Source organism: Tachypleus tridentatus, chromosome 12 (genome assembly GCF_004210375.1).
Source record: "Tachypleus tridentatus isolate NWPU-2018 chromosome 12, ASM421037v1, whole genome shotgun sequence".
Taxonomy (NCBI): domain Eukaryota; kingdom Metazoa; phylum Arthropoda; class Merostomata; order Xiphosura; family Limulidae; genus Tachypleus; species Tachypleus tridentatus.
Genome location: NC_134836.1, coordinates 127,463,325 through 127,478,141, shown reverse-complemented (window position 1 = coordinate 127,478,141; position 14,817 = coordinate 127,463,325). Strand labels below are relative to the sequence as shown.

Here is a 14,817-nt window from a genome sequence, read left to right as displayed (position 1 = left end):
GTTTAAACACTGGTCCAACAAAAGTGAGAGAAGATCAGTAGAACCAACAACAAAAATAATGTGGTGTTTAAACACTGGTCCAACAAAAGTGAGAGAAGATCAGTAGAACCAACAACAAAATAATGTAGTGTTTAAACACTGGTCCAACAAAAGTGAGAGAAGATCAGTAGAACCAACAACAAAAATAATGTGGTGTTTAAACACTGGTCCAACAAAAGTGAGAGAAGATCAGTAGAACCAACAACAAAAATAATGTAGTGTTTAAACACTGGTCCAACAAAAGTGAGAGAAGATCAGTAGAACCAACAAAAAAAATAATGTGGTGTTTAAACACTGGTCCAACAAAAGTGAGAGAAGATCAGTAGAACCAACAAAAAAAATAATGTGGTGTTTAAACACTGGTCCAACAAAAGTGAGAGAAGATCAGTAGAACCAACAACAAAAATAATGTAACGTTTAAACACTGGTCCAACAAAAGTGAGAGAAGATCAGTAGAACCAACAACAAAAATAAACCTGACTCTCGCCTGTACAAACTTAATAAGAAATAAAATATGCTTAATATAAAACTACAGAAACAAATTAAAGTAATAAACATTTGAAATGTTGCTAAGGTTTAACAGTAAATAAATAAATATACCAATAAAAAGTTTCAGATATTGCAACAAATTTAAATTTGTTAATAATAAAATTGATACACTACTGCAAACACATTTGTCGTGCACCGTTACATTACCTCGATAGGACTATATAGTTTAATTTCAGTATCACTTATCGTTATGTTCACTCTCACCTTTAACTCTCTAGTATTTTCATCACTTATGTCTTCACTGCTGCGTCTAGAGCTTGCATAAGATGAAGTATTTGAAACAAATGATGATGACCTTCCCTATAAACCAAAAAGTTGGTTACTTTTTATGTGCTCCACCTAATTTTATCCTTTATAATGTCAACAGTCACAGGTTAAAAAAAACAATGTTATCCTCGTATACTCAACTGTTTGCTTTGGACATTCACACAAAACTATTAGAACTATCTGCACTATCCATTACAAAGATTTAACTTAAAAGGAAACAGGGCTAGGTCAACAGCCACCCATCAACCCTTGGACTACACTCATCTTAACTTTATGTGCACTCTTGTAACACACTTACAGCCCTAAAATGCATTAAACAGATTTTAGCACATGTGGTAACTGAACACGAACAAAGAGCTCCCAGATCCACAGTCTTGCGCATTAGTCACTGGTCATAATCAGCCAGACATCCTGGTATAAGTTGAACATAATGTACCACGTTAATTTTTTATAAATAAATTACAAAATTTATAACCAAGTACACTTTACATAGCTATATTTAAGCAGCTATCCAAAAGTTAAAAAATATGATGTCAAGTTACATAATTTTCCAGAATAATTTTACACTATAAAGTCAAAGCATGTATCAGTAGCTTAAACATGATTTATTTATCAATGCCACAACACTTCTTCAGTAACCCGTGTTTACACACTCCACTCAATCTAAGTTGATATCGGTTAACTTTTAATACAATAAAATCCACCTTCTTCAATTAATTCTGAACATTTTAAAATTCCCCTTTTACAGTTTCCAAATAACACATAATTCATCCTTACAATTCTTAATAAAACACTGATAAATATATTTAAATTTTACACTAGTCTGTAACTTCATATGGAAGGAAAACTGTTTCTCCCTGATGAAAAAGGCTCAGGTTATAGAGTTTTACATTTCTGTCTTAAATTGAACTTTTAATCATGTCTTCCCAACATCATGAAAACTATACTTATTCAACAATGATTTTGTGTGTTCTGTTAACACATTCAAAAATGGTTTTGTGTGTTCTGTTAATACATTCAACAATGGTTTTGTGTGTTCTGTTAACTTATTCAACAATGGTTTTGTGTGTTCTGTTAACATTTTAAACAATGGTTTTGTGTGTTCTGTTGACATATTCAACAATGTTTTTGTGTGTTCTGTTGACATATTCAACAATGTTTTTGTGTGTTCTGTTGACATATTCAACAATGTTTTTGTGTGTTCTGTTAACACATTCAACGATGGTTTTGTGTGTTCTGTTAACACATTCAACGATGGTTTTGTGTGTTCTGTTAACACATTCAACGATGGTTTTGTGTGTTCTGTTAACACTTATTTAAAATTAAATTTTCTTTATTAAAGTACTATTAAAGTGAACAGTATTATGAGTCACAAACTTCCTCACAAACACACAGGCAAGCAAATATGACTTCTTACAGTTGACTAAAAATAATTAGTCATATTTTCAAAAGCAGGTACACAAATCTTATGCAAACTATACATGTTTAGGCTTATAACGTGAATATTCAGATTTGTATTGAGTAATTTATTTCAACCATGACCATGTTCATTTTAGTTTCTCGTTTAGGTTTTAGCGCATGAACTCTTGGTACAATTACTTAAGCCTTTTGCAGGTAATTGAGCTGAAAAATTGTATATTAACAACAAAACTAAAATGACATAGTAACAGTCAAAAGAAATTATCTTATACAAATATACACAATCCAATTTCATTTACACATATTAATGTTCCAGACTAAGAAAAAATCCGAAGTCTTAAAAAAGTTTCTTTAAATGTTGTTAAAAGAAACAACCATCAATATATTTTAGGTTAATGGTTAAAAAGAGTCAAGAACCCCAGACTTGAAAAGATTTGTTTGGACAAGAATTAAATGTGGAAACCATGACATCTTTAAATTTAACAATATTATACAGGGTGTTCAGAAAGTCACTGTACACTTATATATTTATTAACAGACATGTTTCAATGTAGAATATAGGAGGTAACTATGAATGACAATTATAAACACGATGGTTTTGTGTGTTCTGTTAACACATTCAACAATGGTTTTGTGTGTTCTGTTAACTTATTCAACAATGGTTTTGTGTGTTCTGTTAACTTTTTCAACAATGGTTTTACGTGTTCTGTTAACTTATTCAACAATGGTTTTGTGTGTTCTGTTAACTTATTCAACAATGGTTTTGTGTGTTCTGTTAACTTTTTCAACAATGGTTTTACGTGTTCTGTTAACTTATTCAACAATGGTTTTGTGTGTTCTGTTAACTTATTCAACAATGGTTTTGTGTGTTCTGTTAACTTATTCAACAATGGTTTTGTGTGTTCTGTTAACACATTCAACAATGGTTTTGTGTGTTCTGTTAACTTATTCAACAATGGTTTTGTGTGTTCTGTTAACTTTTTCAACAATGGTTTTACGTGTTCTGTTAACTTATTCAACAATGGTTTTGTGTGTTCTGTTAACTTATTCAACAATGGTTTTGTGTGTTCTGTTAACATATTCAACAATGGTTTTGTGTGTTCTGTTGAAAGTGACTCCTGTTGGCATCAATACAGGCCTGGATCCTTCTCATTTTGTTTCTAAACACTGCTATCAGTTGCTGGCTTGAAATAAACTGAATAAAATATGATTACAAAACTACACAGTGACTTTCCAAACACCCTGTACATCTGTGTAATTGTTCACTTCATATCACTAAATCTATAATTAAAAGCTATCAAGACAAGTGACAAAAATTAAATAACAGTTCCAAAAAGTTTGTTAAGAATCCAATAAAATTCACAAAACTAGAAGTTTTTAATAACTGTTGATAACAACAGCTCTCAGCACTCACCTCTCGACCAGTTCTCCCTCGTGATGGTTCATTGAGTATTTCATAGTGTTTATCACTCTGCTGGTCTGCCTAAATTGTAATAAAACAGTTCATCATATTATCAAACACTAAAAACATCTTCACTTCCAATTTTACTTCAGTTTATGATATTTTTAATAGATATTTGAATAAAAGTTTGTTTTTTTCCATGTTGTCCCATACAACATAAAAGCCAAAGCAACAAGTCTGCACAATATGAAATAGTTTCTACCAATATTTAGTTCAGACACTAACTGCATCATGAAGTTATATTCACTCAAAGACCAAAGCACATTTACATCCATGCTTTACATCTCAAAATAGTTTTCAGTATATACATTTAAGTTTCACGTTTCAGTATACTTGAAAGTGGTTGTCACTCACTCAAAATAAACCCTTATTCTCTTTAAGTCTTTAAACTTGGTATCAGTGGTAACCACTTTTGACTGATATATCAGCAGTAAAAGTCACTAATTGATGCTGTTTATATGCTATAAATATTTTGGCTTGTACTTGTTTAAACTTCTATCAGCAAAAATCATTAGAATAAACATTTGGCTTTTTTAGAAACATCAAAGAAGTGTTTGTATCTCTGGTTATGATAATGTTATAGTTTAGTGAAGACATGTTAACTGTGAAGAGGGTGGGTAAAAAAACACCAACCACAAACTGGTGTAAATAACAATCGATTCTTATTATAGAGGCCCAAGTGAAGAAAGTATATACATCAACTATTTAGTTAAATGAACTAAAAATCTGAAGAAAGCATTAACATCAACTAGTTAGTTAAATAAACTAAAAACCTGATGAAAGCATTAACATCAACTAGTCAGTTAAATAAACTAAAAACCTGAGGAAAGCATTAACATCAACTAGTTAGTTAAATAAACTAAAAACCTGAGGAAAGCATTAACATCAACTAGTTAGTTAAATAAACTAAAAGCCTGAGGAAAGCATTAACATCAACTATGTAGTTAAACAAACTGGTGTAAACAACAACTGATTCTATTTATACATGCCTAAGTGATAGACCTATGTTGATAATCAATGGAAGAACAATAATCAAACCTGAACAGGTACGACAGTTTAATCACTGGTGTAATCACGTTTTAATGATAAAGAATGTTTTCTAAAGATGACTGGAACGGGTACTGAAACTTTAAGAATAATGTTTCGACCTTCTCAGGTCATTTTCATTATTATTTAACTAACTAGTCAAACTTTGGTGCAAGTTTTCTTATCTGAAAATGACCTATTTCGGTCCTAACATTGCCCTCTGCATTATTTTAATTAAAGTTTTAACACCTACACCAGCCATTTTTAAAATATATTTTTCCTTCAAGTGGGTTTCCTATCATCATAAAAGAATATTTTATTATATAAATAAATGTTCAAAATCTACAATATACTTAAATTCCATAACTGTTTGCACACAGTTATCATTGTAAATGCCAATCCAAATGGATTTTTTAGATAACACTATGTAACACAAATTTTGTTCCTGGATAGTATGTGTTATTTCTTAATTGTTTATGTTGTAAAACTACAGAAAATGGCCATTATTCCCTTCAAACTTTACTTTTGTGACCTGGATAATGAAATTTAGAAATTAACCTATTTTCTATGTAAAAACGGGCAAATTTGTACATTTTCATTTACATAAGGTCTGAATAAAACAACATATGAATCAAGATTTACATGTATTTATAGTAAAGTTATACAAAAATGTTTAGAAGTGAGTAGTTTTTTGACATTTGCAACTGTCATGTAAATCACTTTCATGTATCAGCCCCAAAATATAGTCTCCCACCATGTTTTCGTTATACGCTTCTTGATAGCGGTGTTCAAAGTCCAGTATATCTTGGTGGAAGTGCTCACCTTGCTCCTCTGAGTATGCTCCCATGTTCTTCTTGAATTTATCAAGATGAGCATCAAGGATATGGACTTTCAGGGACATAGTGTAGCCATTTTACCATAGTTCTTCACCAGAGCCTCAACCAGTTCCACATAATTTTCGGCCTTGTGATTGCCTAGAAGCCCCAAATCACTGTGACAAAACTGTCCCAAGCTTTTTATCCCTTCCTACTGAGCTTCTCGGGAATCCTGTGCACTCCAGGATCTTCTTTATTTGTGGTCCAACGAAGATCCAAGCTTTGACCTTTGCCTCAGACAGTTTAGAGAAAAAGTCTCGAAGGTACTTGAAGGCTGCAGACTCCTTATCAAGAGCTGTAACAAATTGTTTCATAAGACCCAATTTTGTGTGCAATGGTGGGATCAACACCTTCTGGAGGTCCACTAGTGGCTCACACTTAACATTGTGCCTCCCCACAGAGAACTCGGTCTGTTGTGGCCAGTGCTTCCTGTTGTAGTGCTCTGCAGTGTCCCTGCTGTCCCAAAGGTAAAGATAACAGGGAAACTTGGTAAAGCCTCCTTGGAGACCCATCAAGAATGTCGCCATTTTGAAGTATCTGATAACTTTCCAGCCATACTCATCATACTTCAAGACTTCTAACAAAGTCTTGACGCTGTTGTATTCCTCTCTGATGTGCACAGAATGAACCAGGGAAAGAGACGGATACTTATTCCCGTTATGGATCAGCACAGCTTTGAGGCTTCTGGATGCATCTGGGGAATGCTTGTAGCTTCTTGATGCCATATCTAATAAAATCAGATAGATCTGTGTGTTCACTTAGGCAGCTACAACTAAACTGAAGTGGTGAGTGGTGAGCCCCTGTATATATATATATATATGTTACTATTGAAAGTTCTAGAAAATTCTAAAAGTTTCTTGAAAATTCTCATGAGTTCTACAACATTCTAGAAAGTTCTCAAAAATTCTTGTAAGTTTGAGAAAATTCTCTATCAGTTACTCAGCACTGAATCTACCTGGAATGTTGTGGAAAATGGATATATTTGAAATTTCATTACCCAGAAAACAACAGTAACGTTTGAAGAGAAAAATAGGTCTTTTTCCATTTACTTTAGGCATATACAATTGGGAAATAACACTTTCTGTCCAGGAACAAGAAAAAGTATAAATTTCGTTACATATATACATACTGCTAAACAAAACAACAACAAAATACAATCCAAAGATGAATAAATATAAAAAAACAAGAACTATATATACAGATGTGCCTTGTTACTTGTACATATACAGATGTGTCTTGTTACTTGCATATATACAGATGTGCCTTGTTACTTGCATATATACAGATGTGCCTTGTTACTTGTATATATACAGATGTGCCTTGCTACTTGTGAGACTGATTTTTATCAATAAATATTCTTTGACTTTTCTTATGTTAAAGTCAGGCTCATGGTTTGGTGCTGTGACACTCTGTTCATCAAAACATTCTGTGGTTTAGTACTGTGACATTCTGTTCATCAAAACATTCTGTGGTTTAGTACTGTGACATTCTGTTCATCAAAACATTCTGTGGTTTAGTACTGTTGACATTCTGTTCATCAAAACATTCTATGGTTTAGTACTATGACATTCTGTTCATAAAACATTCTACAGTTTAGTTCTGTGACATTCTGTTCATAAAAACATTCTATGGTTTAATACTGTGACATTCTGTTCATCAAAACATTCTATGGTTTAGTACTGTGACATTCTGTTCATAAAAACATTATACGGTTTAATACTGTGACATTCTGTTCATCAAAACATTCTGTGGTTTAGTACTGTTGGCATTCTGTTCATCAAAACATTCTATGGTTTAGTACTGTGACATTCTGTTCATCAAAACATTCTATGGTTTAGTACTGTGACATTCTGTTCATCAAAACATTCTGTGGTTTAGTACTGTGACATTCTGTTCATCAAAACATTCTGTGGTTTAGTACTGTGACATTCTGTTCATCAAAACATTCTACGGTTTAGTACTGTTGACATTCTGTTCATCAAAACATTCTATGGTTTAGTACTATGACATTCTGTTCATAAAAACATTCTACAGTTTAGTTCTGTGACATTCTGTTCATCAACACATTCTGTGGTTTTTTACTGTGACATTCTGTTCATCAAAACATTCTACGGTTTAGTACTGTGACATTCTGTTCATCAAAACATTCTGTGGTTTAGTACTGTGACATTCTGTTCATCAAAACATTCTGTGGTTTAGTACTGTGACATTCTGTTCATCAAAACATTCTACGGTTTAGTACTGTTGACATTCTGTTCATCAAAACATTCTATGGTTTAGTACTATGACATTCTGTTCATAAAAACATTCTACAGTTTAGTTCTGTGACATTCTGTTCATAAAAACATTCTATGGTTTAATACTGTGACATTCTGTTCATCAAAACATTCTATGGTTTAGTACTGTGACATTCTGTTCATAAAAACATTATACGGTTTAATACTGTGACATTCTGTTCATCAAAACATTCTGTGGTTTAGTACTGTTGGCATTCTGTTTATCAAAACATTCTATGGTTTAGTACTGTGACATTCTGTTCATCAAAACATTCTATGGTTTAGTACTGTGACATTCTGTTCATCAAAACATTCTGTGGTTTAGTACTGTGACATTCTGTTCATCAAAACATTCTGTGGTTTAGTACTGTGACATTCTGTTCATCAAAACATTCTACGGTTTAGTACTGTTGACATTCTGTTCATCAAAACATTCTATGGTTTAGTACTATGACATTCTGTTCATAAAAACATTCTACAGTTTAGTTCTGTGACATTCTGTTCATAAAAACATTCTATGGTTTAATACTGTGACATTCTGTTCATCAAAACATTCTATGGTTTAGTACTGTGACATTCTGTTCATAAAAACATTATACGGTTTAATACTGTGACATTCTGTTCATCAAAACATTCTATGGTTTAGTACTGTGACATTCTGTTCATCAAAACATTCTACAGTTTAGTTCTGTGACATTCTGTTCATCAAAACATTCTATGGTTTAGTACTGTGACATTCTGTTCATCAAAACATTCTACAGTTTAGTTCTGTGACATTCTGTTCATGAAAACATTCTACAGTTTAGTACTGTGACATTCTGTTCATCAAAACATTCTATGGTTTAGTACTGTGACATTCTGTTCATCAAAACATTCTTATTCAACAATTTTGTATAAAATATTCTACAAAATTCATGTGAATTAATATTTCATTAAAAAGTAACTACAATTTATTTTATATTTTAAATGCATTGTTTGATTATGAATGTTGATTTAAATACCAGAACATTCTTTACCATTAAACTTTGTCGACCTGATAATGACTGTACCAGTGATTGAAACACTGTACCTGTTCTAACAATTAATCTTACTTACTGTAAAAGCTGTAAACTGTAATAAAATATACTTTATACATAAGTAAACCCAAATTAAAACTACTGGTTTCTTGAATGTTTTAAATTTAAAAAAAAACAAAGAAACATAATTCATAACATAATTCCTTCAATCCGTTCATTGTTACCTCTTTTTGTTGCTTCTCTAACTCACGCATTCGGATCTCTCTGGCCTCTGCACGTGCCTGCCTCCGTGCAGCTAATCTAGCCTCTGCCTGTGAATAAAAAAAATTAACATTCTAAAGTGGTCCAAGGTATTCTGCATGACTTTCAAAAGCTGTATATAACAGATTACAATGATGAAAGTTGTTAGAAATGACATTTAGTATTAGCTATTTCCTTTGACAACCAAAACATGTAAAACCAAGACAGACTGACTAACATTTGCTAAAAAATGTTGAAACCAGCAGTCAAAGGCTTAAGCCAAAATAAAACCATCATTACATTTTGTTTAATGTGTTCCAGTAAGTACACATAAATAGCAAGTGCTCTTCCATCACTAGAAAATAAGAAACATTTAATGTATCCTTCAATTTCTTTGTGAAATTGCTTCTTATTATCCTTAAAGATACACAATGCTTATCTGTGTTGCAAATCCACCATGAGAACCAAATTCAAAGTTTTAGCATAGTAAGCCAACAGATTTACTACCACTAAGGAGAATGTCTTTCAAATGAAAACCAATCAAATTCAGACACCTACAAACCCTTTAAGAGAAGTCCCTTTATCACAGAGTAGAAGAAACCAGATTCATACGTGGTATAAATATTGTATTCAGCGATAATTCATTCAGAAATAAAACTGTACAGAGAATGTAGGTTCAGCACAAGTCAATTTTGTATTACCTTAGAAAGTACATTATTAATTTTGAATCCATATTGAAGAATAAATCTGACACGAAAGATGTAAACAATTAGTTATTTATAAACACATCACAAGGTGCATCATGAATAACATTATTTTACCAACAAACACATCAATAGGTGCATCATGAATAACATTATTTTACCAACAAACACATCAATAGGTGCATCATGAATAACATTATTTTACCAACAAACACATCAATTGGTGCATCATGAATAACATTATTTTACCAACAAACACATCAATAGGTGCATCACGAATAACATTATTTTACCAACAAACACATCAATAGGTGCATCATGAATAACATTATTTTACCAACAAACACATCAATAGGTGCATCATGAATAACATTACTTTACCAACAAACACATCAATAGGTGCATCATGAATAACATTATTTTACCAGAATTATTTCTCAAAATGGTTCCATTTTTAATTTATGAAAACAATGAAATACTTTGTGAAATTTGTTTGATTTAAAACTACATTATGTATTACATAATTTAACACAGTGGAAGTTTAAAATGATATATAAAGCTTTAAGATCATAGTAACATTGGAAGGTTTATAATTGCTAATTAGGTCTTATCAGTCACTACCTTACTTTAAAGACTGAAAGGTGTTACTGAAGATACAAAACCAATATTTATGTACGCGTGTTTTTGTTCATTGGTTTTAAATTAATAATAATGGAGTGTTTAAATTATTTTCAATATTTCTATAACTTACATAAACCACTAATGTTATTACCTGCATAGCTTTGTAAAACACTGATGACAAACAAGACAATTTTGGAGGCTATGGAGTTTCACCAAGTACCAATGGCTAGGCATCAATTATTATTCACTTTACTATTTTCTATTATCTTTACATCAAAAACCTCTCATTTGATATTAGACTAAACTGTAATCTGACTAGAAAATAAAAATGAGTTACTAGTCAATAGCCACAGAAAACAATGAGTTACTAGTCAATAGCCACAGAAAACAATGAGTTACCAGTCAATAGCCACAGAAAACAATGAGTTACCAGTCAATAGCCACAGAAAACAATGAGTTACCAGTCAATAGCCACAGAAAACAATGAGTTACCAGTCAATAGCCACAGAAAACAATGAGTTACCAGCCAATAGCCACAGAAAACAATGAGTTACCAGCCAATAGCCACAGAAAACAATGAGTTACCAGCCAATAGCCACAGAAAACAATGAGTTACCAGCCAATAGCCACAGAAAACAATGAGTTACCAGTCAATAGCCACAGAAAACAATGAGTTACCAGTCAATAGCCACAGAAAACAATGAGTTACCAGTCAATAGCCACAGAAAACAATGAGTTACCAGTCAATAGCCACAGAAAACAATGAGTTACCAGTCAATAGCCACAGAAAACAATGAGTTACCAGTCAATAGCCACAGAAAACAATGAGTTACCAGTCAATAGCCACAGAAAACAATGAGTTACCAGTCAATAGCCACAGAAAACAATGAGTTACCAGCCAATAGCCACAGAAAACAATGAGTTACCAGCCAATAGCCACAGAAAACAATGAGTTACCAGCCAATAGCCACAGAAAACAATGAGTTACCAGTCAATAGCCACAGAAAACAATGAGTTACCAGTCAATAGCCACAGAAAACAATGAGTTACCAGTCAATAGCCACAGAAAACAATGAGTTACCAGTCAATAGCCACAGAAAACAATGAGTTACCAGTCAATAGCCACAGAAAACAATGAGTTACCAGTCAATAGCCACAGAAAACAATGAGTTACCAGTCAATAGCCACAGAAAACAATGAGTTACCAGTCAATAGCCACAGAAAACAATGAGTTACCAGTCAATAGCCACAGAAAACAATGAGTTACCAGTCAATAGCCACAGAAAACAATGAGTTACCAGTAGCCACAGAAAACAATAGTCAATAGCCACAGAAAACCAGTCAATAGCCACAGAAAACAATGAGTTACCAGTCAATAGCCACAGAAAAACAATGAGTTACTAGTCAATAGCCACAGAAAACAATGAGTTACTAGTCAATAGCCACAGAAAACAATGAGTTACTAGTCAATAGCCACAGAAAACAATGAGTTACTAGTCAATAGCCACAGAAAACAATGAGTTACTAGTCAATAGCCACAGAAAACAATGAGTTACTAGTCAATAGCCACAGAAAACAATGAGTTACTAGTCAATAGCCACAGAAAACAATGAGTTACCAGTCAATAGCCACAGAAAACAATGAGTCAATAGCCACAGAAAACAATGAGTTACCAGTCAATAGCCACAGAAAACAATGAGTTACCAGTCAATAGCCACAGAAAACAATGAGTTACCAGTCAATAGCCACAGAAAACAATGAGTTACCAGTCAATAGCCACAGAAAACAATGAGTTACCAGTCAATAGCCACAGAAAACAATGAGTTACCAGTCAATAGCCACAGAAAACAATGAGTTACCAGTCAATAGCCACAGAAAACAATGAGTTACCAGTCAATAGCCACAGAAAACAATGAGTTACCAGTCAATAGCCACAGAAAACAATGAGTTACCAGTCAATAGCCACAGAAAACAATGAGTTACCAGCCAATAGCCACAGAAAACAATGAGTTACCAGCCAATAGCCACAGAAAACAATGAGTTACCAGTCAATAGCCACAGAAAACAATGAGTTACCAGTCAATAGCCACAGAAAACAATGAGTTACCAGTCAATAGCCACAGAAAACAATGAGTTACCAGTCAATAGCCACAGAAAACAATGAGTTACCAGTCAATAGCCACAGAAAACAATGAGTTACCAGTCAATAGCCACAGAAAACAATGAGTTACCAGTCAATAGCCACAGAAAACAATGAGTTACCAGTCAATAGCCACAGAAAACAATGAGTTACCAGTCAATAGCCACAGAAAACAATGAGTTACCAGTCAATAGCCACAGAAAACAATGAGTTACTAGTCAATAGCCACAGAAAACAATGAGTTACCAGTCAATAGCCACAGAAAAACAATGAGTTACTAGTCAATAGCCACAGAAAACAATGAGTTACTAGTCAATAGCCACAGAAAACAATGAGTTACTAGTCAATAGCCACAGAAAACAATGAGTTACTAGTCAATAGCCACAGAAAACAATGAGTTACTAGTCAATAGCCACAGAAAACAATGAGTTACCAGTCAATAGCCACAGAAAACAATGAGTTACTAGTCAATAGCCACAGAAAACAATGAGTTACCAGTCAATAGCCACAGAAAACAATGAGTTACCAGTCAATAGCCACAGAAAACAATGAGTTACCAGTCAATAGCCACAGAAAACAATGAGTTACCAGTCAATAGCCACAGAAAACAATGAGTTACCAGTCAATAGCCACAGAAAACAATGAGTTACCAGTCAATAGCCACAGAAAACAATGAGTTACCAGTCAATAGCCACAGAAAACAATGAGTTACCAGTCAATAGCCACAGAAAACAATGAGTTACCAGTCAATAGCCACAGAAAACAATGAGTTACCAGTCAATAGCCACAGAAAACAATGAGTTACCAGTCAATAGCCACAGAAAACAATGAGTTACCAGTCAATAGCCACAGAAAACAATGAGTTACCAGTCAATAGCCACAGAAAACAATGAGTTACCAGTCAATAGCCACAGAAAACAATGAGTTACCAGTCAATAACCACAGAAAACAATGAGTTACCAGTCAATAGCCACAGAAAACAATGAGTTACCAGTCAATAGCCACAGAAAACAATGAGTTACCAGTCAATAGCCACAGAAAACAATGAGTTACTAGTCAATAGCCACAGAAAACAATGAGTTACCAGTCAATAGCCACAGAAAACAATGAGTTACTAGTCAATAGCCACAGAAAACAATGAGTTACTAGTCAATAGCCACAGAAAACAATGAGTTACCAGTCAATAGCCACAGAAAACAATGAGTTACTAGTCAATAGCCACAGAAAACAATGAGTTACCAGTCAATAGCCACAGAAAACAATGAGTTACCAGTCAATAGCCACAGAAAACAATGAGTTACTAATCAATAGCCACAGAAAACAATGAGTTACCAGTCAATAGCCACAGAAAACAATGAGTTACTAGTCAATAGCCACAGAAAACAATGAGTTACTAGTCAATAGCCACAGAAAACAATGAGTTACTAGTCAATAGCCACAGAAAACAATGAGTTACCAGTCAATAGCCACAGAAAACAATGAGTTACTAGTCAATAGCCACAGAAAACAATGAGTTACCAGTCAATAACCACAGAAAACAATGAGTTACCAGTTAATAGCCACAGAAAACAATGAGTTACCAGTCAATAGCCACAGAAAACAATGAGTTACCAGTCAATAGCCACAGAAAACAATGAGTTACCAGTCAATAGCCACAGAAAACAATGAGTTACTAGTCAATAGCCACAGAAAACAATGAGTTACTAGTCAATAGCCACAGAAAACAATGAGTTACCAGTCAATAGCCACATAAAAACAATGAGTTACTAGTCAATAGCCACAGAAAACAATGAGTTACTAGTCAATAGCCACAGAAAACAATGAGTTACTAGTCAATAGCCACAGAAAACAATGAGTTACCAGTCAATAGCCACAGAAAACAATGAGTTACTAGTCAATAGCCACAGAAAACAATGAGTTACTAGTCAATAGCCACAGAAAACAATGAGTTACCAGTCAATAGCCACAGAAAACAATGAGTTACTAGTCAATAGCCACAGAAAACAATGAGTTACCAGTCAATAGCCACAGAAAACAATGAGTTACCAGTCAATAGCCACAGAAAACAATGAGTTACTAGTCAATAGCCACAGAAAACAATGAGTTACTAGTCAATAGCCACAGAAAACAATGAGTTACTAGTCAATAGCCACAGAAAACAATGAGTTACCAGTCAATAGCCA

The 14,817-nt window shown here is 33.4% G+C and overlaps 1 protein-coding gene across 8 annotated transcripts in view; it reads right to left on the bottom strand.

Annotated features, from left to right (window-relative positions):
• LOC143234654 (leucine-rich repeat flightless-interacting protein 2-like) overlaps nucleotides 1–14,817 on the bottom strand; it is an 89,495-nt gene that overhangs the window by 20,681 nt on the left and 53,997 nt on the right. For all 8 annotated transcript variants that reach the window (XM_076472171.1, XM_076472169.1, XM_076472172.1 and 5 more), the window contains 3 exons: nucleotides 9,154–9,240; nucleotides 3,689–3,757; nucleotides 793–888 (listed from right to left, as the gene is read on the bottom strand). In XM_076472171.1, coding sequence (XP_076328286.1) covers nucleotides 793–888; nucleotides 3,689–3,757; nucleotides 9,154–9,240 — 252 coding nt within the window. The remainder of the gene's footprint in view (nucleotides 1–792; nucleotides 889–3,688; nucleotides 3,758–9,153; nucleotides 9,241–14,817) is intronic.